Below are 26,126 nucleotides of genomic sequence, written 5' to 3'. Positions count from 1 at the left end.
AGAGAGAGGGGAGGGAGGGGGGGAGAGCAAGAGAGAGAGAGAGCGAGAGAGAGAGGAGGCGGGGGACTGAGGAACAGAGAGAAAGAAAGATAGTCACAGTAAGACTAAGGCTGAGAAACAGGGAACTGGGAAAATAAAAATAAGCCCCAGCAGCAAGGCTGAAGGCTAGGAAATAAAACAACCAGATACTAAAAGCAAAGCATATTGTTAACACCAAGCCCAGCAGGCTTTGTGCCGATGAAAAATGATAAATGCTATTGCAGGTGAGCTGCTCCATTGTACATCTCCTGCACTTCACAGGGAGTAACTTTCTGGGAAAAAGGGGTGACGATATTATAGCCTGTCCGTTCAAACCCAAAGCCTACAGCCCTTTGAATGACTGCCAGAACCGAATTCATTTCAACACTCGGCACACAAGGGTTGCAAAAGCAATATCTTATAATGGGTTGATAATGAGTGCGAATGAAAGCATGATGTTACATTACAAGTTAACCGCCTCACATCACAAAAACAATCAGACTCTTTATTGGAACTTTTTATTTTTAAGACTGAAAGTACATCTCAAATAAATACTGCAGTGTTGAAGTATAATTTGAGCGAACCTCACTATTATACTGTTCAATACAAATGTTGCAGAATAAGATTAATCAAAATGATTCAAACACAAGAATGTCATCATTATATAAAGTATTATTATAGCACAGAGTACCAGGCAGAAAGAGAGAGAGAGCAAGTCCCCTGCAATTCATAACCTAGTATTCAATTGCAAATCAGTCCTTCTTCCCTTGAGACCAATACTTCACTGTTAATTAAACTGCACATTAAGAATAATAGACCCTGCAATCACTAAGGACAGATATTGACCAACAATATAGACTTGCTTCCAAACTGAAAAGTGATACAGGCGCACAAAGCGCTGCCTGAAATGGAAGTATATGCTGGATTACACAGACACAAACAGTAATCAACTCACATGGAAGAAAAAAAAAACCTATTTATTAATTAATGTATTAATGTATTAAGTAAAATATAATAACACTGATATTGCATTTCAGAATTCTTCATTAAATAAATAACAATACATTGCAAAGAAATTGCTCCATTGTTTGATAAAGTAAGTTAAGAGATCAAAGCATTAAAAGATTAAATAATAACTAAAACTTAATTGCATTCCATTCTATAATGAACCCACACTAAAAAAGCTGGTACTTTCTTCCACATAGATCTCCTGCAGGCTTTCCTTTCTTCCATCTGTACACAAAATAATCTGCAGACATGAACCAGAAAGAAATCAAAACCGACCAATTACAGACCACGATTACAACACCTGTATAGGTTTTGTGCTTCTATTTAATGCAAACATGATATCAAAACCTGTGTTTTTAATCACAGCTGGTGAAGAATAGCAGGTGTGTCCAAATCCGGTCCTAGGTATTCCATTTTTATTTTTTATTTTTTATTGAAGGAGAATATTACATCATGGAAATTTTCTTTGGTTTATTTTCTGTTTCACTTGGATATGAAGGACGTTTTCTTTTTGTTTCATTTGCCCCACCCCTAAAGGCAAAGTATTTTTTTACAATTAGGATGTTGACTAGAAGAAAGACTTTAAGATTTGATACCACTTACAAACTTCATTTTTAAGTCTAATACAACCAAAATCAACAGTAGACCAAGTTACAATTTTGATGATACCGCAATAGATTTTCACTAAGTGAATAATCCACACATCGGGTATTTTTTCATTGAACATACGCTACTTCATTAATCACGTCCTCATAATAGCAAACGTTGCATGTACTAGTTTCAGGTTACAGTAAAGCAGGTATCATTTCGCTGTTGTGCTGTAAAATATCAAACAGCTATGATTTAAAACATTAATCTTCTTCTAAAAAGGGGATTATTGGTGCTAAACAGAATGAGCTACTTTGCCATAAAAAGTGTTTCATTGTTACATAGATCTATTTCTTAATGTATTGTATTCAAATGTTAAATTACACCTTTTACTGGCTCTACTTGTACTTTACTGGCAAAATGTCCTCACTGAGGCAGGGCTGGCATTATAGCCAAGATTAATTCTAATGAATCAGAAGGAGTGGAAATAGGATAGCTGACAATTGACTGTGAGGTATAGGTTTACATCAAATAAATGTTCCATCATGTTAGGATCTCGGCTACTCCTCTACTTCACAGATCACTGCAGGTCATATCTTTGTGCCATCAATGTATGTAGTAGAATGGAAAATGGAAAAGCATGAAATTAAATAATCCGCAAAAAACAGTGATCCCAAAACCTACTGAGTCATAAGAGCATTTAATGAATCACTTCAGTTTTCATTATTCCCTGTTTATATATGTGTGTGTGTGTGTGTGTGTGTGTGTGTGTGTGTGTGTGTAGAAGGGAGGAAGATGTTTTCTTTTTAAAATTACAGGCTTGAATTTTCACATTTTACAAGCTTGCAACAGTGTTCAAAAGTATAAAGGATTCGAAAGATAACCTTGCATTGGGGGGGATGCTTTGTCATCCTGGCACCGAGCCAGCCTGGAACACAATAAGTAAATTAAGGAATGCAGTTTTTGCCTGCATTGCATATACTGTTAAGACTCCCATGAACCCATTACAGATGCCGGGAGCAAGGCAAACAAGTTGAATGCAGATTGAATTAATTATCTTTTATTACAGACTAAGACGAATCACTGTGCCATCTTGAACCTGAGGGGAGATGTAACAAACTGCAAATTTCAAACCTAGTGAATGTTATGAAGAAGAAAAAGAGGATTGTTAAATTACAAAATATAACAATTCAACCGTCCAACAAGCAGAATGAAAAAAACATCAATCAGGGTAATAACAATATAATTTGATTGTCATATTTTCACATTTGGTAACAGGCTAATTTTTAATAGAACTAATAAAAATATTCAATAGCCAAGAGCTTTCTACACAATTTAATTGTTGATACTGGTTTAGAAACTGATGCAATTCAGTAGGGCACAGCTGTTGGCTGAGCTGCTACTAATGTGATAAAAGTCATGGGGTCGATACTTTGACAGGTGGCACGTCAGCCGTAAGCATGCTGTTCTAACCAGGTACCCAAAAAGCTTCCATTTCCATTGATGCTTTCAACTGTGATTAACTAATTTAGGGAAGCTGCTGTCTCTTTAGTCTATCCCAAGTAAGAGATGTAAGATCAACCATCCACTCGATTCTCTTCAAGCATTGTCTTCACTATCATCATTCACAACCCTCAAACACTTTAGCAGTGTGTGTCAAACTCTACATCAGCTATACAAAATAACATGCTTTAGGATTTTCTGGTGTCGGACTTCACAAGCTTTATGCCCTTGGTGGTTCTAGTTTAGTGGTCCCTCTTTTATCAATGCTAATTTTATTTTCTGTAGACCTTTGTTGTTTGGCAGCATGTAGCTTTCCCAACCAGTCGGACAATCTCACGAAGAGGATTCTGATTGTAAGAATCTACATTTTACATTCTAGATTGTGCGTTCTGATTTTCTTCTGAGAAGCAAAACAATTACACATGTATTTTTTCGCTGGGTTAAATGTCGAAAACAGAAATCCCTTCAAAAAGCCAGACCCATGTTTTTAATTAAATTAAGTTTTTCCTTCTGTTTCAGTACATGGCACACTTGAAGGTTGCCCCTGGAAACAGTATTTTGCCTATGAGAACTGTGATGCATGTCAGATGAAGTTACTCCTGGTGAAACAAAATTAAAAGTCCATTCTTTTTAGTTTCCAAGGCAATGTTACCCCTCTGTGAGCACCTCAGCAGTACATATTTATTGGGAATGATACAAAAAAGAAAAAAACTGCAGTGAGCTAGTTTTTCCCAATATTTAAGCTCATAACATAACAGGGGAGCTTTATAACTTGGCACTAATGACATCATGTGATAACTATCACAGTGAATTTCTCATAAGACCAAAATGAAGCTATTCAGCAATAAATGTGAAACTATAAAACATTAGGAAATTAAAACAGATTGCTTTAATGTAATTAATGAATTTTACATTTTCAACAATAATTAGGTGCCCACAGAACTAAACTTATTAAGGTGACAGTGTACAAAATACAATACAGTTTCAATACTGTGAAAAATGAAATTCTCTAAATATCCATTGTAGCTTTGTATAATATATTGTTAAAATAACATTATAATGTAATGCTAATCAAATACTGTAGATAGATGGGATAGCTGCTGCCTGCATATGCTTTATATAATGATCAGCTTTACTTAAGCAATGGCAACAAATTCTATTGACTTTATTCCAGCATTATAATTTACATTTTGATGGAATCCCTGATACGATTTGTAAACAACCCTTGCCTAGACATCTTAGTGAAGAGGGGAAACCTGAAATAATCATTTTGCTTTAGCTAGAGTTGAATTTGAAACCTATATTTAAGGTCTGTGATTAATTAATCCAATTATTAATCCAAGTGAAATAGAGCCTTTAACTGATTGATTCTCAGATCCAATTAGATGTTTGAGCCATCTAAAAGACAAAGAGCGTATGAGCGCAGCACAAAGGAGCCTAATTGAAGTAAACATGAAGAATTCTTTGTATTGAAGGAAAACAAAAAAAATGAGTTCCCTGAACAGAATTCCCCTCGCTATCTCTATATATATCATCATCATCATCTGCCCATATCGATCCATGGCTGGATGAAGGCCTCCCCAAGATGTTTCCACTTGCTTCAATCTATGACATAAGTGAACAATTTATCAGCCTTTAAACATAATGTAGTAGTCCTCAAAAGTTCCTTAATAATATAGCCATTCAGAAAGACACTTATAAAAATGTCAAAACAGTGAATAGTCTTGAAGTTATATGTTCAATCACCATACAATTTGTCATCTTCAATGAAACTGATTAACAGGGGTGTGAAAAAAACATTAATATGAAGCTTGAACAACTGGGCCAAACAACTCATACACATGGTTCCCAGAAGCTGTCACCAGAAATCAAATAAATCATATGTTTGGTCAGCTTACATCGATAAAATGAAGAAAACCAGAGCTGTGTCCAGCAGCAAGAGCTGAGTAGCAGGCAACTGTCGCTGGGGGACTGAGAACTGACAGATGAATAATGACTTATGTGGGGAAACAGGGGGGTAGGATGGCTTGGACAACTGAGGAGTCCCTTGAGGAATCATATTAATCTCCCTAATTAGCCTCAGCAGCCCAGAGAAATGTAGCAAGAATGCTGGGAAAATTACTATTGCGTATAGGTAAGGTAATGCTCAATATATAGGTATATAATGCTTATATAACAGGTAGCACCGCCCACAATACATGAGAAAAGTACCTACATAGGTATATTAGAAAAATGCTACAAACAATCTCCTTTATCAAACAAACAAATAGTAGAAAGCATTCCCATTTAGTTCATTTTCAACAATGTCAGTATCAAATCAAATCAGGCAACTCTTTATTCTTGGCACTAGATGTCGAGTAAATACTAAAACAATGAGGTGCTGTTGTTGGTACCTGTAGTACAATGTAGCACAGCCAAGCAAACAAATCAGATCCTTTAAAAGTTTAACAAAACGAGAAAGGCCAGGATTTAAATGAGCACCGTGTGGGTTGCAGGGCTATCGGCTGTAGCCTTGGTTACTTACGAGCCAGAACTTTTAGCTTAATAGCATTTTTACATGTTCTGTACATATGGTCATGAGTTACTGAAAGCAGGTATGTCCTAAGAGGAGATCTAGCTAGAAGAGGATAAGGGACAGCAAACATCCAGATTTACTCATTCCTCAACATTAGAAACAGCATCTATTGACTCCACAAAGAATATTGATTGAGACGGAGGTGATTCAGGGACGTGCTGTAGCTAAAGTCAGAAACTACTAAAATTCGGTGCTATAAATATCCTCCCTGATCAACAATTGCAGAATGAGAGTAAATAAATCAAAGGTGTAAGGGGAGGGGCAGGGGGATTAACAGAAGTGGCTTGGGCAGTGTTGAGGGCAGAGTGATGCCATAATTGGCTGTCTTTTGTTCCCAAATTGAAGATTTTTGTGGTGGTGCTGAAAGAGCCGGACAATGTGAGCACAGCAGACAAAGCCAGGGCATATCCACTCCACTTCCCCTCCTGAAGGACCCTGGGTGCCAGAAGCTCATCAAAGCACAGAAAGTCTTTTTCTCTCAGGCCAAAGACGGGAACCTGCTGCCCTCCCTCTAAAGGCAGTGAATACAATGGGGGTTATGAATGGTGTTTCATGGGGTCTGGTTTAAAAAATAATAATAATTAAAAAAAAGATAGATATTGCTGCATAAGAATGTCACGTAAGGATTTTTAATAAAATGAAAGGCTTTCCTGAGAAATACTCACTGTAGCATTTCACTGCATCGGTGCATCTCAGACAGGGTGATACAGACATCTTTGAGAGCAATAATAGACCATAGGAGAGGGAAACGTTTATCAAACATTTGTATATTCAGGTTGAATGCAATTGGTGGCAATATTGGGTCTATTAGACTATAGGATTGTTACAAGACTGTAGGTTACATGTTTTTTTGTTTTTTTAAGTATTGTCCCTACATGTCAAGCTACGTGTTTTGTTTCCCATTATACCTACTATTGCTTTTAATTTAAAGGCTTGATGTGAGGGGACAGAAGTCACTGAATCAACAGGATTTACAGCAGTTTGATGGTCAAGGCATAGTAGGGTGTAGGAGACAACAAATTATTTCATCCTGTTTCAACAAACATATACGAAAGGTGGTATCAGGCTACTTCGATAAACACGTAGTCAATAGATTACAAATTATAAAATATACATCCTGGACATTTTACAATTGCCACTGAAGTACTGAAGTGACATTAAGCTACACAAAATACCATATCAGTGGTATGTTACTGCTAATGGCCCACCCAATTAAATTAATGTTACAGCACTGACACAGCAGCCCTTTTCCCTGCCAGGGATGTAGTTTCTGGAAAGGATGGCAGCCTTGAGCAAAGCCCTCATATTTTCTTACCATTTGTGGATGACTGAAAAGTTAATATATACAGAAGACGTAAACAACTTTGAGGAAGCAGCTGCAACTTGGCCTACGCACATTTTTAAAGGTGTACAGTGCTACTTTCAAGACTATAATTCTTACATAAATATGAAGAAAGACAGTTCATATTCTGTACTTTAATTTTAAGGCCTAATTTTAAACTATCATGGCCACTATATTGTACCAGTATTTTAAATTGTTTTTTTTTTTAATGGATTGCTGGAAGTCTTTTCCCTGGGTCTTAAATAAACCGTAAAGGAAGTGAAATATTCAGGGTGGAGGAGAGGAAAGGAAAAGCAGTGCTGGCATGGCCTTGTTTTGTTGTTTACGACTAGCCAGAGCAAAACAGTATTGCTCCAGGGCCTATTTATTCTAAGGTTTTGGTTCTTTTCTCAGCTTGCCACCAACATTTGTATATGGTAAATTACTGGGAGGAGATGTAATTATAATTGTTCAGAGGTTGAAAAAGCACAAAGAGTGAAGGAGGCAGGGAAGAGACAGCAAGAAAAATACAACATTTTATACTCATGTGCTCAACCCCACCACCCCCCCTCCCCGTGCACCGCCTCTGTCGTCCCCATTTACTTTATTAGATTCCCTTGGCACTAAAGCAATTTCGCTCTGCAGCCACAAACCTCCTTCCAAGGGCATCACCAGTCCAGCCCGCTTTCACCATGAAAGACGTTTGGCACAACATACTTAACCACCTTGGTGCTTCAAAAAAACAAGACAACACACACAGAAAAAACACACATGGATGACACATTCAAAAGTTGTTTCCTTGTACATTCTCCTCCTTAACATGTGTTGCTTACAATGAGTTGGACTGGAATTTGATGTCAGATTTGACCAATGCCAGCTATTTAAAAAGACAAATAAAATAAAGGATCACAAACATGTCTGGTTTGTATATTTATTGGTTAGAATATATGACAGCACAGTTTAGGTCAACTGCAAAAATTGGTGTAGCAATGAAGAAATGTGTGGAATTAATACGGTTTATCCAGATAATGCAGCAGCATGAACATCTATGGCACTAAAGATCAGGTTTAGAAACTTCCACGTTTTAAACGTTTGAACTTCCTGTTCTGTGATCCAATTCAATGACTTTAGTAGTGGACACCCCAGCAGTGGCTATTATTATCCAGAAACCATTTCTCCATCACAGGATAAGTGGCAAGACCCTTTGTCAAACAAGGTCATGAGGACATGCTTACTGATACACTTCTATGCAGTGAATCAGACACAGTAAAAATCCATGAAGCTAAATGAAAACCCAGAGTGTGGCACAGTGTGACCAGGAATGCTTAACAAACTAAGCAACAAGAAACGAAGAAGAAAAAGACAACGTTGGTGGCAGCACCCAGCCCGCATAATTCACTTATCGGTTTGTGATCTTCCCTCCAGTTCTCAATTTAAGTGGCTCGAGTCACTTTCATCTTCTTCAGCTTCTTCTTAAAGTTATACAACAACATTCCAATATGCTAATGAATAATGTATTTTCTGGTACCTATCAAATTCAAATTATATTTATATCATTAAACAATGCTCATATGATTCTCTGCATGGTATTTCTTTAAAAGTACATGTGCTATAACTATAATCTGTACTTTTCTTTTTTAACCTCCAGCTGAAACAAATGATTTCTTGCTGCTATCACTAATTCAACACGTCCAATCGTTTCAGAAACCCACTAGGTGAGTGGAAAGACAAATAGTATTTCAACTTAACAAATGGAGGTCATCTGAACCTCAAACATAGTATGTTTTTCTTTATCATATAAACCTTTAAGGACAGCCATTGCCATTTTGAACTTCCTGCAAAACATAACTCTTTCCTTCTAATCTTCTGAAATCCCAAGATGTCCATGAAATGCAAAGAAAATAGGCATGTTCAACAGGATAAATGCGATAGTCACAGTCTATAATCTGTTATTCACCAGGACACAGAAATAAAGGGTTATTATAGGTGGTGTTCATTTTCCCAATTATACTTCACTGAAGAACATCTTTGAGCCAGTCCTTCCAACACTCTTACCTGAATCTACAACTGTACTTTATTTGCTGCAATCAACTACAACTCAGTATGTCAAGAAGTGCCTGCTAGTATCAATGCCTTACTTTGACTTATGCCTTCTATTTAGTGTTAAACTTACAGTAGCCCTGTAGGTTGACTTTGTACAATGTCCTTCAAAATGTAGAATCTAAATCTAAACCAATTCCCTTTAGTAATATCCTCTTTTCAAGATAAAAAGAGAGCCCTTTATTGTTTAAATTTATGTTTTTAACTGACCTGAAGATTTTAAATACTCAAACAAATGCAGAGTAGCAATGTAAATGTTAAGTCCAAAATAGTTTTCTCTTTACACATATCTCTATGGCCACCAAGAAACATGATTTTATCTAGATGCAATAATAATCCATCTATTGATTTATCTATTAATCTGGAGAAAATGAGTTTCGTGAGCTGTGCGTGACTCTAAATTAACAAATACACTCTTCTGGTCTCGGTTGTAAATATAATTTCACCACAAAAACTGTGTAAGAAACTATAATTACTCTGGTATGCAACACAACAAAAGGTGTTTTGATTTGTTGTAGTCTACAAAAAGTATATTGAACTATTGAAGTTATTATGAAAAATCCCATCTTTGTTTTAGTGCAAGCCAAAAATCTATTTGGCTGGCTTGAAAGCTTCGTTTTGCGTAAGCCGTCAGTATAAACAATACAAGAGCAAATTCCCTTGAGCGGGCATGCCAGTAAAACAGGGAAATGTTTTTGCAGTTCCCATCTATTTGGTGAAAATACATCAATGCAACCATATAGAGAAGAGAAAAAAAGGTTTAATCTATATAATACTCTAGACTGGATCATTTTGTAAACAAGTTACCACCACTACTGTATACTTCATTCAACAAATATCTAAGAGCACGCCTTACTAACAAGTTAGGGCTTGGAATTATTCCACAATAGCAAAACTATGTTTCAAGCACAGCACGATCTTCTAATAAACAGACAAAAGAAAAAACAGAGGAGGAGGATTAGGGCCCCGGTATAGGTCACACAAAGATGTCTTCACATGTCTTTGGAAAACATATTTATGGTTTTATATTATATTGTAAAATAAAATAAATCTTGTTATTGTTTTTGTCTTTATAAATGAAAAACAACAACTAGATTTATATAGTTATACTTCAAAGAAGCCAGTAATGTACTCACTTTTGACATTTTTTTTATTTTTCTTTGTAATGGTGCCCACTTGCGCCGTACAGTAAGATGTGTACTGCCTGTGTACAGGTCTGCAGGTCTTGTGTGTGTTTGAGGAATACCTGACACATATTTTAGAAGATTGATCTGAAAAGAACTTGAATGTATGGAAGTGAGCTAGCATAGAAAAGACAAAATAGTAATTTAAATTGCAAAACCCCATTTAAAATTGGTTTGAAGCTTAACAAGTCTGACTCCTGTCACGGGAAAACAGAAAGACTGCAAAAACAGGCTTCTAATATATATAGCTATATTTCCCTACTGGCGATAGAGTGCATACATTATCTAATCTCTTTCATCCAACAACTCAGAAAACTACAGCAAACAGTATGGCTATCACACTCAGATACTACTCTCAGATATAATCGCTCCAAATAAAAAGTTTCTGTGAGTTTTCTTATGTATTCCCCTCCCACCCCAGTACAATTGAATATATCCATGCAGTGCTTCAATATTTTGGTGCTGCATTGGTTTTTAATTGTCTATAATTGCTAGCACAGAATGCATCTGACCCTTTGCACCCTCTTATGAGTAAAGAGGTCACTTTGTGGTACACTGTCCACTGCATGCCTCCACTTACCATTGTGAAGAGTGCTCCAGCCCCCGATCTCCCAAGGCGCTCTTATGCTCAGTTGTTTCAGGTCCTGCCAAATCCTATCAGCTTCTATGAGCCAGCACCCCTCATTCCTAACCTGGCATTTGTTCCCGAGGTCCAAATATTAACAATAGTTCACCTTGACTAGCACAACACAATCTCATGTACACAGCTGGGCAGCTTAAAAACACTGCAAGAAAAGGCTAAGCAGTACGTGATTTGTCCTAACAAATTTCCTCATGTGTATTGTTTAAAAGAAAAAAAAAATTGAAAGAATTATCTCAGCCAAGGCAGCTCTTGGGGGATTTAATTACTGTGCAACGTGAGCGGCGTAAAGATTGTTTTTCTTTTTTTCTTTTTCCTTCCGTGAAGGTCAAAGTTTAACCTGTGCCCAACGGAATGCTATTGACGCTCCTGTGAAATATAACTTCCTTGTTGATTATTGACAGAGTCCTGTGTTTTTTCTAATATTTCTGCCAAGAACCCGGACAGAAAAACACAGTGCAGTCTCACTGAAGGTTTTATTAAACATGACAAGAAGAGGAGGATAATTGCTATTTACCACCAGTTAATGAAAGGCAAAATTGCAGGGAAATAAATGAAGATTCCAGCTGGTGGGTTTAATATCCTTAATAAGTGTAGAGAGAGATTTATAGGGGCAGAGGCAGGAATTGGCCAATGGAGATCCCCTCAATATATGCAATTTATATTTTAGAAATAACTTAAATTTAATTTTAGTTTAAAAACAATAAATGAGGCCATTATTAACATGGACCAGGACTCTTAAGTGTTCACACTAACAGAGCATCGCACCAGAATTCGTTTTAATCGAACCAAACCTGCCAAGTGTGAACACACCCTAAATCACTGCTTGAATAAAAATGCTGTATCTCAGTGAAATGCAATCAGATTTATCTCTTAAAAAACAAAACAAAAACAACATACATTTATAGGAATAAAAGTGTTCTTCTATCGGTTAAGGCTTTTATCAAGTTTTCAGCCAGAAGCAGAACTTTAGACAGGAATAGTGAAGCAGAACTGAGGCCAAAAACTGTGAAGCAACTCATATGGACCTATGGAGTTGGATGGTTTGGCAAATAAATATTTAGGTGTTCTTCTCCAATGAGTTTATAACACAGTTCATTTCATTGATTAATTGCAGCTATTTCAATAAATACACATGTGAGTGTGCATTACAGATCATATATCACTTTTTTGGGGGGCAAAAAATAATATTGTGGACCTTGAAGACTTCATGCACTGCTGAAAGTCACTTAGCTAAGTTAAAGCACACCATTTGTAGAGGATAGATAGATGGATGGATGGATGGGTTTGGTCTTAAACTTTATTTCACAAATGCAAGAAACAATAACACAGTATACTGCTATGCACCAAACCACAAACAGAGATAGATATATAGATAGAGATGGATAGATGGATAGAACACAGAGTTTTCATAGATCATTTACCTGCCACAAGTTGTCAGAAGTTTAAGTTTTCAGAATATATATTCAGACAGTTCTGTTTACGTGCATTGTAATTCTTGATGCATGCACATGGCAAGAGGAGCAGTGAATGTTTGAATTGCACCTGTAATCTTGTTGAGATCTAGGGAGTTCTTGTAGCCTAATATTGAATAATAGACTAATTAAATTTTTTTGGCATCTTCTTTCCCATATGGAATAATTTGTTTTATTTGGAGATTCCATGGCGCTGCTTTGTAAGCCTTCATTCTCTTCCAATCCTTAAGAAAACTGACCAAAAGTAGCTGCTCTTCTTTAAAGCTGTAATCACCTGTGTTTTACATCATCTCAACTCTTTTATCGCCTGTGTTTTTTGTGGGTTTGGAGTCATATTCAGAATATGCCATTTAAATGGCTCAGAATAAATTTTAATATTCTAAATATGAAAGGACTGAAATATGCCATTTCATATATTCAGTATTCTGCAGACTAGTGGAATATCAGCGGCCATGCACATGCAGTGATAATGTAAATTATGCTCTGAAACAACCCAAAAAATCACTCTTCAGCAAGAGGCTGCTCTATTACGATGAAGAGCTGATAGGTCTGCACCCCTGCTGAGTGTGCGGTGCAGAGAAAAAAATTAAAAAAAATGAAAAATTAAATGGCAAAATTGATTTGTTCCGGATTCTTCTGAAGGTTCAACATTGTTTTGCTGTGTCTAACCGGGGTGAAGAGGACAGCGTAAGAGCTGGAGGATATCCAGGGGCCAGACAGGTCAAAGCCCCTAAATCAACAGGGGGGTCTTAATGAACCCTTCCACTCCTCTCGGCCTCCCATTGTGACAAGCTCATATCAATGAAATAGGAGGTTTTTCTCTCTATACTCGGGATTAGAAGGGCCGTGGACGTGCAAAGAGACCCTTCATGTGAACAAGCACACTGGGCAACACATTTTGATGTACTTCATTCTTAATCCATTGAACTAACTTGACATTGACTTCAGTTTGACATCCAAATCTAGACCCACCAAGACTATCAATATAGGTTAGATTCTTCTTTTACAAAATAGAACATGTTTTTGAGTACGCAAGTCAATGCGTTGTTGTTGGTGTTGTGTAATTCAAAATGCTCTCCCAACTTCCATGAAAAGCATGAATTAATTTACTTCCAACACGGAATGAATGAATGTACTGACATGTAAGAGTAACTATGTGACAGGGCACCCAAAGGAGAACCCATTACTGAAGCACCTGTCTCTCTGTTGATATTATCTTTCAAGTTGGTGCTTTCATAGGGATGTTTTCCTCAGCGTTTCCTCCAGTCACACATAATAACTGTGTTCTAAAACGGTTCACAATCAAAATTCATTCACAGGTATTGGACCTTGCAGCCCAATTAACAATAGTGTGAGGCTGTCGTAGCATGCATCTTTGGAATGATTCTAATATTTTGGCACGTGCCCTTTTTGATGGATCTCCTCCTTTTGGAATTGAATAGCTTCACAATAAATGTAAGGTTCAGGCATCAGCCGGTTAAGGGGCAGGCCTTTATTTTGGGATGGGGGTTACCATTTTCAATATGGTGGTCAGAAAAAGGCTAACAGCTAAAGACTAACATAAACAGTCACACTCTCTCAGAACAAACTGTTCTCTAACCAGGGAGCAAAGGGAAAGTGGAAAGAGGAAGGTGATTCCATGAGCCATGGGAAAACTAATAGTTTCCAACAACAGGTTTAAGACAGGAAACCCGAATCCCAATGCAGGAAGTCCTTTAGAGAACAACAAATGACTGGAACAGCTAACTTTAGCCATTTCTGTCCCTCCCTTGCCACACTTAATGTGCACAAATCGCAGGGAAAAGGCATCATTAATGCTCTCTTCACCCTGGACACCAGAAATAATGACACACAGAGTGATTTGTGCTTTTATATAAAAAAAAATGTTAAACAGTATTCTTTAAACATTATAGCATTTTTTAAAGAATTAATTAGATGTGATATGGGTAAGACAGTGCCAGAGAATTCTGAAGCTTTTTATCTCCGCCAAACAAACTTTTTCTTTCTTGCTCTAAAAGGTTTCCGTTGCAAGGAAGCAGAATCTGTAGCTTCTGCGTGCCAAAAATTTCTGTGACACCGTGTGACATACTTCCTACACTACGCTGTGTCTTTATAGCATTATTTGTCATCATGGCACAATTACCGTGTCCTTAAAATGCAGCTGGTTTAAGAAAGCGGACTGAGGAAAGATCCCCTTTCAAATCAGCAATAAATTACACCTCCATATCTTGCAGATTTTCACTTAACCTCAGTCACCTGCACATTAATTCGTATCACCCAACTATACAGTGGTAGCCTGTTTCTGCAGTCTGCAAAACATTATATTATCAGCCGTTATCTTGCTCAGCGTGTAACCTTCATCTGCCCAGATCAGCAGGGTAAAGCATGACGAGGATCCCCAGAGTTATGGAAATGCCTCTCCCATTTATGTTTCTCCCTCAAGCATGAAGGAGATGAATGCAGCATTAAGACAGCTTTCTACAAGTCTCTGAACTGTAAACTGACAGTAAATTAAACTACTTACTACTTATGTTGCACAGACAGCACTACATAATGATAGTGTTTTGCAACTAATCTTGTACATTTCCAAGCCTCCATAATACTCCTTTACATGCATCTTCAATTAATAGGTTTTCTTTTGTGTGGAGAACTAACTACAACATGTCTCACTCCCACGATGGAATGCACTTCTGCTCAGATTAAGTTTTCATCGGTTATCTAGTCACATATTTGAGAAACCCAGTACAACTGTGAAGGCCGTTTTAAGGATGTAAATGAATTAAACATATACAGACACAACCCAATTAACTTCTATGCATATACACTGTTAATATAGCCCACACATACAACAGGAATGTGGTCCTGAGGAACCGCAAGGAGCAGACAATGGCTTTTGTACTGCCATGGGCTTTGTGGGCTAAATCAGCTGTGATTGATCTGTTTTCGGAGGCTGCTGAATGAACATACACTGACTCAGCTCAGCCCTTCTGATTTCAATAGCTTGACAACAAAGTTTGCAAACTGTAATTATCAGTTTTCCTCATGTGCTGTGCACAGCATTTTTCAGCCATACTGAGGGTGAAATAAACCTGGATAAACGAATAAAGTTAGGAAAATATTTTAATTTAAATGTAACAGAATATTAAGGAATTAGCAATTGTTACAGTAATTACTAGCATCAAAATCAGTGAAAGAAAATACAACTCACATTTTTCCCAAGCTAACCAATAAACAACAAATATAAAAAAGAAAAGTAAATTCAACTCAATTAAAGAGAGTCAGGGACTGAAGTGGACAAAGCTATTTCAGATCATTGGGAACTCCATCAATGGTGCTTTGAAGATCTTATCAGCATAACTCCCAGGCATAATCTCTCATTTCACATTTCTCAAACGCTTTTAGTTTTTGTTATTTTCTTAGGTGAAAGTAAATTTAAAATCTGACTTTTTCTGAGAAGTTTTTTTTTGTTTTTTGTTTTCTGAAAGGCTTTCTGAGCAAACTGCCTTTTCTCGTTAAAGTCATTTCCAACCCAGGAATATGAAGTTCATAAGCAGAGCGTGTGAACTCTATGGGGGATTAGACAGCTCAGTCTTTCCCGTGGAGCGTCCTGCTAATAATTATGATGTATTTAGCAGTGGAGGAAAAGGACTGCGTGATCGGACAAGTGGGGGCCATTGCGGGATCCAGTCGATGACAGGCGCTCACTGTTTTGATTTTCAGCTCTTCTGTGCATCAACTGCATTTATCCAATGCGTCTGACTAACTGCTTGTTCTCAGTATTAATGCAAATGCACTGCCACCATTTTTAATTGGGGGAGACTCATAGACTTGGAAAGGAGTCAAGGAGTGTGAATTTACCTTACTTATTATGATTGCAGAACTGATTAGGAGTAATTGTGTGATAATCATACACAGATATGAAATGTTACAAAAAAAGTGCTATAGTGAATCAAAAAAACTAACTGCTGAAACAATATGATTGATGAAAAAATTGGCCTTACTTTTCACTTGTGTCCTTTGGTCTTTGTTTTACTGTAAGATTTCAAACACCTAATGTTTTCTCAATCTTTGTTTTTTTCTTTCCTCTCCACAAGAACAACATGACTCTGACTGACATATCACAGATGACATGTAAAATTTAATCAGAAGAAAAGTGTTTGTTACAGTACAGACAAACATCACCACAATGTAATCATTTCAGAAAGACTAGTTTCTATTACAGGTTTCTTTATTTTTTTCTTTTGCTACTGCAGTGTAAAACTGCAGCCAGTGGCCTACTTTAAACAGTAAAGTTGATCCACATACTTTCGCTTGTAAAGTCACTGCAGCAACACATCCTCGCTGGGGGAGCTGGATATATCCCTCAAAGGCCAGTGACGATTTACTTCAACTCACCAATATCCCCACCTTGTGGTCAAACACATACAGCCCTCCCTTATTCTCAGCCCGGAATAAACTATGATTGGATTATTTATACAAGGTTGATAGGACTTTTTTGATTCATTTATGATATTAGATTGAGAGTGCATGAATCTGTACTCATAAACACAACTGAAATCTAAACAAATCTTCCAAACTAAAGTCCACGTCTTCTAAGTTTCAACTGGAGTTACTTTATTCACATCAGAACAAACTTTGTTACTGTTTAAACTCATGTGCTTTCAGGAAAAGGGTTTTATGATTTAAAAACAGCTTTTGCCCGGCTAGTATTTTTCCACAGAGTGCTCCTGGTAAAAACCTCTCACCTGCTGAGATCTCAGCCCCGCCGTGCTTCACTGCCCTCAATTTAATACGAATGTTTCTCTATGTCTGTGCCACTGATCGTGCAGACACCTCTACTGCACCGGCAACACAGTGCATGTTTTGGGACTTCTTGCAGATATTTATCAGCGTTCATCTTAAGTTTAATTAGGAATTCACAGCAGTAGCTTGGTCACAGCTAATCACCATCCTGTTTTGAATATTAATCATGCACCGCCAACATTAACATTGAAAGGTTTTTGCTCCAGTGCAACATTTGCTCCATGTTTTTTGATGGTACAGTAGTTTTAGTAGAGTTTTGTAGTGGAACATACATATATACCTATAGATTTTATTATATATGCTATGAATTGTAATTTATTTACTTTTTGTTTTGTTTTTTAACTACTTGGACTAAGAAAAACTGGAGCAAATTTCACATTGAAGCAAAAAGCTGTGAAAGTTGTCAGGTTCATAGTAATATATTAACAGTTCTGACATTCAATGCTAAAAAAAATCACAAGTACAAACCTGACCAGATTACACTTTAATGTATTATCAGAGCCCACTTTCTACTACTCATACCTTAAATGGCATAGGTACAGGTAGGTCAAAGCCTTATTTTTGGTTTTGTTATTGGAGATTTAATTTCATTAAATAGGTAATGTCCTGCGAAAGTGACTTTTCTCAACATTGAACTATTCTGAAAGGTTTCTTAAAATAAAAGAGGCATATCCCAAGCATGTATTCCATACATTCTCCAAACAGCTGTTCTTCACTCTGTATGTGATTGATTGAGCTTCATCCATTAACCCAGCATCTGAATAAACTTTTCTTCAGCCCTTATGACTAAAGAAGGTGTTCTTTGTGTTTTCCATTCCCATTGCTTTATTTTTAAAGACCTAAGCAAACATTTAACCTTGAAGGACACTGAACGCTGACACTCAATAATTCGTTAAAATCTTAAATGTTACGTGCTTACATGTCAGCAGTACATATGGAGGGTGATTGTGATACAGCTTGTTACATAGTAACATACCTGACTGGAGCACTGTTTTGTGGTGTTGACTGTATCACTACCTTAATTTTGCTTGAGACAGCATTATTCAGTGCAAATTGTGTGTTTAACTCTCAACAGTCCTGGCATATCTGATTCAGAAAATGATTCAATAAAAGCTTTACGTTAATAGTCATAGCGTTCATTCGGTAGTAATGTTTTGTGTGAAAAACAAAGTAATCAGTCCTCTGAAGTTTTAAACCAACAAAAGTACTGATTATTGTCCAACACGGTTGCACAAAATAATCAGCTTTATCAACTTCAATGCATTTGATATACATATTAAAGAAATAATGAAGGTTAAAATGTATGTAGCTTTCTCTTAAAAATTGTTACATAAAGGCTAAAATCCTCCAATGAAATGTGTTGTTTGGGCTCCATATCTTATCATTTTAACACCCATTGGCATAATTAGTTGTTTGAACCCCACCCAAAAAAAGCAACAACCCAAGATGAACAGATTAGATATGAAGGTGCTGATTCATAAAAGGTATAAAAACCTGGGCCCTGCAGTGCATTCAGTACAGAAGGAGGACACGGCAAAATCATGGCCAAGTGTCTCATTCTCGGTTTGGTTTGCCTGGCTCTTGCAGAGGGACTCGTCAGGTGAGGTGAACTGCTAACAACTAGGACTTGTTTTGTCAAGTATATTACTTGGTTACCTACATTTGACAAAGTCAATTTGAGGTTTATTGGGAAGGAAAGAAAAAATCTCAGGTGAAAAACATACACATGTATCGATGGGCAGTACTTTGGATCTAGGGTTGCCAACTTTAGCAAAAGCAAATAAAGGACACTTTAATCCTAGGGGGGACTGGCGACATGCTCCCACAGGGAGTTTTGTTTTCTTTAAACAGTTTTAAATGCTTGTTTCTTGTGACATATCAGAGGGGGATTTAAGCATTTTTAAGTATGTCCTAGGGCCAATCATGCTCTGAATATACTACTTGTCATTCAAGGAATAAAAAACACTGCTTAACATACATGATGTAAAAAAAAATATGCCACACACCACTGTTTCAAAGCTCTGATTATAAAGACTTGTAATGGTTACTGTAATTCTGTCATAAGGACTCAAACATCAACTTTGAAGGGCTTTACATTGTTGGAAAATAGTCAGATTAATAAAACAACAAGAATAACTAGAAACAATACATTTTCTGGGGAAGTGCTAACTGAAAGCAGCTGAAAAGTTTTATTATCTGACAACCAGAGTACAGAAAAAAGTAAACTTAAGTAACTGAAGTAGGAGAATATTACCTTTAAGGGTATACATAGTAGCCCACTAACTAGAACAAATCATTATTCATTTAATAGTGCAACACAGTAAGTGCCATGTTTGTCTTTGGCTGTCTCTCAATCTGTGGTTGCTTCACCCCTCACAGATGGAAGAAAACCTGCCTACAGATTGTATAGTGCGCCTTAAATACATTTTCATTAACACTACAAAGTCAGGAGAATTCAGTTTCCCATTCCCATTCATATTGTTGCAGCCTCTTTCGTTTACCAAATGGACTATGTGAGGAGGGTGCCATTTCTAAAATCCTTGCTGCTGTCAGTCGTAACATAGTATTGATTCAATACAGAATGCAACATTTTTTTTTTCATTACGGGACGATTCCATATTTTATGGGATGTTTAGCAACCCTGCTTGGATCTCCACTGCTATACTAAACTGAATAGTTTTTCCTGCCAGAGTCCCCCTGATGAACCGGCAGTCCATCTATGAGGAGCTGAGAGAGAGAGGAGAGCTGGAGGATTTCTTGAAGTATCAGCAGTTCAGTGCACCTGGTACTTACACTCAGCATCTCATAAATAACAATGACGTAAGTGCATTGATGTTTCAGGTTCCACTTCGATCAGCCTACTTTCCAATTTTTAGTCAACGCACACCTCCCTTACAGGATTATCACCACAGAAAAGTATAACAAAAATGACATGACAAACAATAAATTACAGAAAAGGAGATTACTACAGTAGAACCCATGATGTGAAGAATGCAGATCAAAGGGATCATAAAGATTTGCTTTAAATTTGATGCATTTATAATTGGTGATAAAAGCAATACTTGAATAACACACTTACCACAGTGCCTGCAATACATTGTAAGAAGACAATTCCCATCACATCCTGCACAATTATAAATCATGATAGGATTTAACTTCCGATGCCAACACTTTGAGACTTATATTTATATTTATATTCAGAGCAGACCCATTTGCAGTCTGATTCAAGGTTATTTTACAATGAACCTTATTCATTTTCATTAATAAGACTGTGATTGTGATGAATCAAAGATGTGCCGAACATTTCAAATTTCAAATTAAACTTCCAGCTTATAAGCATACTTATTTATCCCATGTATCCATTGGATATTATGCCTAGCTTGAGCATTGAATTATATTCTGTAACTATACCCCTATATCCCAATGAGTTCCCAAAGCTCCTTCCAGATCTCATGATTGAAACTGTTTCTTTATAGATGGGCTACTATGGCAAAATCGGTGTGGGAACCCCTCCACAATACTTCTATGTCCATTTTGATACTGGATCAACTACCCTGTGGGTCAATTCAATCTACTGCCAGAGTGAAGCCTGCAGTAAGTACAATTGCATGTGATGTGCTTCATGTTTATGAAGTTATGTTTTTGAAAAAGTTGATGGTTGCTAACAAAGTATGTTTTTTAGTCCTTACATTTAATACAAAAGGATACATTATTTTAGGCCTAAATCTTCATTGTCTTTATTTGTTTCCTTATAGCAATGCATCCACTCTTTGACCCAAGTCAGTCATCCACCTATTACAGCAACAACCAGCCCTTCTCTATCCAATATGGGACAGGGAGCGTTTCTGGGGTGATTGGCTATGACACTATCACTGTAAGTAAATTGGGCCTGCCGTACAAATGTGTCTTGTGCCAGTTCATTGCAAATACTAAAAGTATTTAAAATCTGTATTTAACCTAAGTACATTTGACAAAAATCAAGAGTCAATTATGTGGACTTCCTAAAGGCCTAGACCTAGGCCTACAGGTCTGCGCATTTTAAGTTGTTGCTTTCCACTCATTTCCAATAGAACAACCCAGTCAATCATAAATAACAAAGTGAATAAGATTAATATTCAATATGATAGCACTTACATACCTGTGAAATTCTGTCTGAATACAGTTACAATTTCTGAAATGGTTGAACCAAAGCTTGTGGTAAAACCAGACAACCGTAGAATTAAAGCATATGCCCTCATTGAAATCTATCTTTTACAAAATTATCACAGAGTGTTGTCTGTGCATCTTTCTTCCATAGCTCGAGGACTTCACCGTTACTAACCAGAAGATTGGCCTGAGTAGCCAGGAGCCAGGGAGCCACTTTGCAAGACCACTGCACGATGGCCTCATGGGCCTGGCCTTCAAGCAGGGCCAAGGAACCATTGTGGACACCATGATCAAGGAGAACCTGCTTGAGGAGCCCGTCTTTGCTTTCTACCTTAGCAAGTGAGTATTTTGTACCCAATATATTTAAACAAGATAGTCTAAGTGAGTCATCAATTCTGGAAGGGAGAGGATATTGTTCAAGAATATAGGCCCCTAATTAAAAATAAAATAAAACTGACATGGTCACCATTCTTTTTTTTCCAATCTATTGTTGTTGTTTTTTCAGTTGTACTATAAACAATCATAGTATTACATTTTACTTTCAAGGAACTCTGGACGGACCAGTGAGGTGACATTCGGTGGCACAGATCCTTCCCAATATACTGGAGAGATCCACTGGGTTCCCGTTGCCGCGGAAAGCCACTGGCAGCTGGTGTTTCAAGGGTAAGCACTGTAATTATAGCTCTGGTACTCCAAATACATCAAAGATAAATAAATATAAAGAATAATGCAATTAATCGTTTCTTTTTATCTGCAAATAGCTACAAAAAAATCTAAAAATTATGGCACTTTTTTTGGCTGCATGAGCATTTTTACAGATATAATGTTTTGATCTGCTCTTAGTTTTGTTTGGAGTTTACTGAGGTAAAGATCAGATTATTATTTAATTTTTGTCTCCTTAAAGGTTTGAGGTCGACCACCAGAGTACTGGCTGGTGCCAGGGAGGTTGCTCGGCGATTGTGGACACTGGGACCTCTCTGCTGACCTGCCCGCCCCAATATGTACAGGAGCTCCATCAGCAACTTGGGGCTCAGCAAGATGAGAATGGACATGTGAGTGGTTTTATGTCATGCTCAGAAACAAAGCCTATCAAAGTTTTATTAAATCACAGAAGGTACGCTTAACCCGTTTTCTGTTTCTAGTACGTCTTTGAATGCGACAGCATCAGCAGCCTGCCAACTCTGACATTTGTTATGAATGGAGCTCACCTACACCTGGAGCCCTCTGCCTATGTATTCCAGGTGAGTAAGCATAACTATTGGACATGATTAAAGAAAACACAGACTACATTGAATATAAAGGATCCCGCAATATATTTTTCTCAAATCTTTGAAATATCAGTGAACGTGACAATTGGGTGGAAAATAAATCATATGCTCCTCCTTACACCCAAAATAGTTTCATTTTATGTTCTTCTGCAACAGAATGAGTCAGAATTCTTTGCAATTGCTTTGGATAAGGAGAAAGTTTCAATCCAATGATGATCACTGTGCAAGTTGGTAAGAATTCTGAACACTTTATAAGATTGTATCATTTTTTTTGGATATATATATAGGGCTCTGGTACATACTGCGAGAGTGGAATTGAAGCTTCCCATGAGGAATTCCGAGATGGGATGCCCTTCTGGATACTGGGGGATGTCTTCCTCAGGGAATTTTATTCAGTCTTTGACCAAGGCAATGCCAGGGTGGGATTTGCAACACTTGCTTAGAGTTCTCTTTCACAAGTCAAAGTACATCCTGACACAATATATCTACCTTTGATGGGAGTAAAATGGATGGCTAAGTTATTCTACCATCACTTAACAGTCTAAATGTGATGTAGGTTTAGGGCAGTTAAGTATTATGGAACCTGAATAAATTCATACAAATCTAAAATGCGTTGCATGGTCAGATTTTATTACCAGACTTAAACAGCTGCTTAATAATGTAATAATGTAATGTAATGTAATCATTATTAATTCACGAACATCTCTTAAAATTACAGAGATGCTGGGGAAATTGGGATGCTCTGCATTTATTCAATCACATTCTTCTTTTCTAAATGTAAATGGGAAATTGTTACATGTAATTTATTTCCACGCCAATGTCTCTAATAATGAATAAACAGACGTTCATACTAGTTAATCAAATTTTAAGCCCCATGGTTCTGGACTACAGCAGACAATAAAACTAAGCTCATTTTCATTGCATCAAAATTATTATTTTTCTCAGCTCTCAAATGGTTTAATGTGTTATCTAAAGGGCATACAACTTTCAGGGTTTTGTAATTTAAGTATCCAATTATTAGCCAATAATTTTTTGCCAGAAGTAGCACTGCTTACACTCTTTGGGTGCCCACATGGGAATCTACTGCCCAGCCACTGTGTGTTTCCCCAAAGTGAAATACTTAAAAGTGAGGATTAAAGATGAAGATGAAAGAACTCTGACTTGGACATGAAAGTATGTTGCATCAGCATTGTGTCTTCTGCTAATTTGGGTCTTTAATTCTGAGATACAACACAATGGCAAAATAAATATGCCTGGAAGAGCTGTTTATACATTTAGACTTGATTTATATCTGAAGTCTCAACCAACCACTGAGAGTGTTCTCTTGCCGATACGGTTTCATAACAGCTCTTGCTTATGGTAACATTACACCTGTTTTTTAAGTAGGCCGAGTATACAAGTGACAATCCAGGGTTTAAGAAAACAGCCAACAGAAGTACTGTGGAGTTCAAAATGTATTGCTATTACATCAGGTGTCACCGTCCATTCAAATCAGATGTGCCTTTTATTTTGTAGGCTTCAAAAACAAATTCAACCTAGGATCCCTGGGTTTACTTTTAGAATTAAAATACCACAAATTGTGGAACTGAAATGCATACAAATGGCTCCTAAAAAGTAATATTTGAATACAAAAAAACTTTAAGAAGAATAACCGGCATACACAATATGAGTCACAATATGAAGCATTTATGAATGTGAAAAAGTCACATATCAGAAAGGATGTTAGTTTAAAGTACAAATCTCTTTCCAACGTTTTATAATCTGGTCTAGCAATGAGAGAGTGGGCTGCTGAGCTTCAAGACAAAGTGAAGACAGAGATACTGAATACTAAAGCCTGGATTTACTGGACAGGTATTTTATGCGTCATGGACATTTCATTTCCAGGGTTTTATCTCTGCAGTCTGATACCTGACATTCCAATGCAAATACCTATTAGATGACATCTCTTTGAGAAGAATGTGGAAGCATGGAAACCTATTCTTAAGAGGAAGGGGATTTTTTTTTACAAATAATTCAAAATGATCTGTCTCAGCTTGTTTAAACCCACAAAAAAGTCGAGCTTTTCTATCTGCATTTATTCACAGTAAATGTGGCATGTCAAAGGGGGATTTTATTACCTCCCTGGAGGAAACATTCTCAGAATGATGAAAACACGATCACACGACCTGAATACCAGTGCATTGGTGTTCCTTGCTGCCCCACTAATTGGGGTGGAACCGGATTTCCTCTGCATTTCATTTAAGATAAGGAGGTGAAAATACAAGTAAAAGAAACAGTAAAAAAACTGACACGTAAATAGGGAAACCATCAAAACAACAACAAAGCTTATTTCTGTCGAATGCAAAGCAGACTCTGTGTGAGTCCTACACTCTGTCCATCTCTGTCATATGGTTTGTATAGCCACCGAGAATGGACTGAGTCAAACAAATGAAAAAAGAAATTGAGAGCAATAGTAGAGACTATGCAGGAACAGTGTCGGGGTCAAAGCAGTGCAGACCTTCATGGTTGCCAGGCATAAACGCCACTCTGGGATGCCAAGCTGTAAAAGGCAGACAAGAAAATCCCTCCGGCATGAAAGTGAAAACAAAAAAGCAGCATAAAAAGGCACATTCAACCAAATTACAAGGAAATCTAAATGGATGAAAAGGGAGAAAAAAGGAGCAAGCTTAATGTCCAGATACAAATCCAAAACCAATCCCTAAAAAAAAAAAGCCAAAGCTGACGAGAAGTAATTAATTTGTAACTATCCCACAGTTACAGTCATAAGAAAGAAGACCGTACATTCAAACATTTCTTAATGCAACTTTTCTTTTCTTCATATCGTTACTGTAATTCTGTCTTTTAAGTTGTGCTGATGGAATTATGTGGTAAATTGCAGTATCTTTTGTTAACATGCCCTTTTGTGTTCAGCTATTTGCACTGCAGAAAAAATAAAAGGGTTAGCATCTCTGTGGCACAGATGTTATTTTTTCCTTTTGTATTTCCTTCTGCATTTTTTAATACATAACATGAATTTACTGATTATTTTATTTATTTATTCTAACAAGAATGAATCGTGACAGAAAACATGATGGATTTTAATTATTCTTTATACAAACAGCGGATGTAGGCTAAAGAATAAATTAGCAAAACCATTATGAATGGTGCTTCATAGGCGTTTTTTCAAGAAGTGGACAGATCAATAGCAACCTGGCAAGCAATAAGATTGAAAATATATTTTCCATTTAATTTTGTCATGAGAAAAGATAAAAAATATTTAAACTTAAAGAGTATGTAACAAAATTTGAGTTGTTTTATTGTATTTAGCAGCACTTCTGCTAAGAAGTTACTGCTTGCTAATAATGTAATCCCATGCTGTATTCCTCTGTAAGACAATCAATATGTCCTTCCCAATACTGATAACAAATCAGGGACCCTAGCCCAAGCTGATCCAAAGTAATTCAGCACAACCACTAAGTAGTCATGGTCACTGTCTAAAAGTAATATAATGAATTCAC

General features: G+C 37.0%; 2 protein-coding genes across 9 annotated transcripts in view; one reads left to right on the top strand and one right to left on the bottom strand.

Moving 5' to 3' along the window:
• Positions 1-26,126, bottom strand: part of tns1b (tensin 1b) — a 195,946-nt gene that overhangs the window by 156,634 nt on the left and 13,186 nt on the right. The window contains exon 1 of one of the 8 annotated variants that reach the window (XM_066688456.1): positions 10,878-11,157. The exons of the other annotated variants lie outside the window; for them this stretch is intronic. Within the exon in view, the coding sequence (XP_066544553.1) occupies positions 10,878-10,880 (3 nt within the window). The 5' untranslated portion in view covers positions 10,881-11,157. Of the gene's footprint in view, positions 1-10,877; positions 11,158-26,126 lie in introns of those variants that run through there. 8 annotated transcript variants of the gene reach the window in all.
• Positions 18,746-25,510, top strand: LOC136711800 (gastricsin-like). Its single transcript, XM_066688272.1, has 9 exons — positions 18,746-18,815; positions 19,906-20,035; positions 20,692-20,809; positions 20,971-21,089; positions 21,513-21,700; positions 21,908-22,024; positions 22,266-22,413; positions 22,504-22,602; positions 22,917-25,510. Exons 1-9 carry the CDS (start codon positions 18,757-18,759, stop codon positions 23,070-23,072), a joined length of 1,134 nt encoding a protein of 377 aa, XP_066544369.1. The 5' UTR covers positions 18,746-18,756; the 3' UTR covers positions 23,073-25,510.

The sequence above is a fragment of the Amia ocellicauda genome, chromosome 16 (assembly GCF_036373705.1).
Source record: "Amia ocellicauda isolate fAmiCal2 chromosome 16, fAmiCal2.hap1, whole genome shotgun sequence".
Classification (NCBI taxonomy): Eukaryota; Metazoa; Chordata; class Actinopteri; order Amiiformes; family Amiidae; genus Amia; species Amia ocellicauda.
Note: the sequence above shows the minus strand (reverse complement) of the source record. Positions and strands in the feature narration are given on the sequence as shown.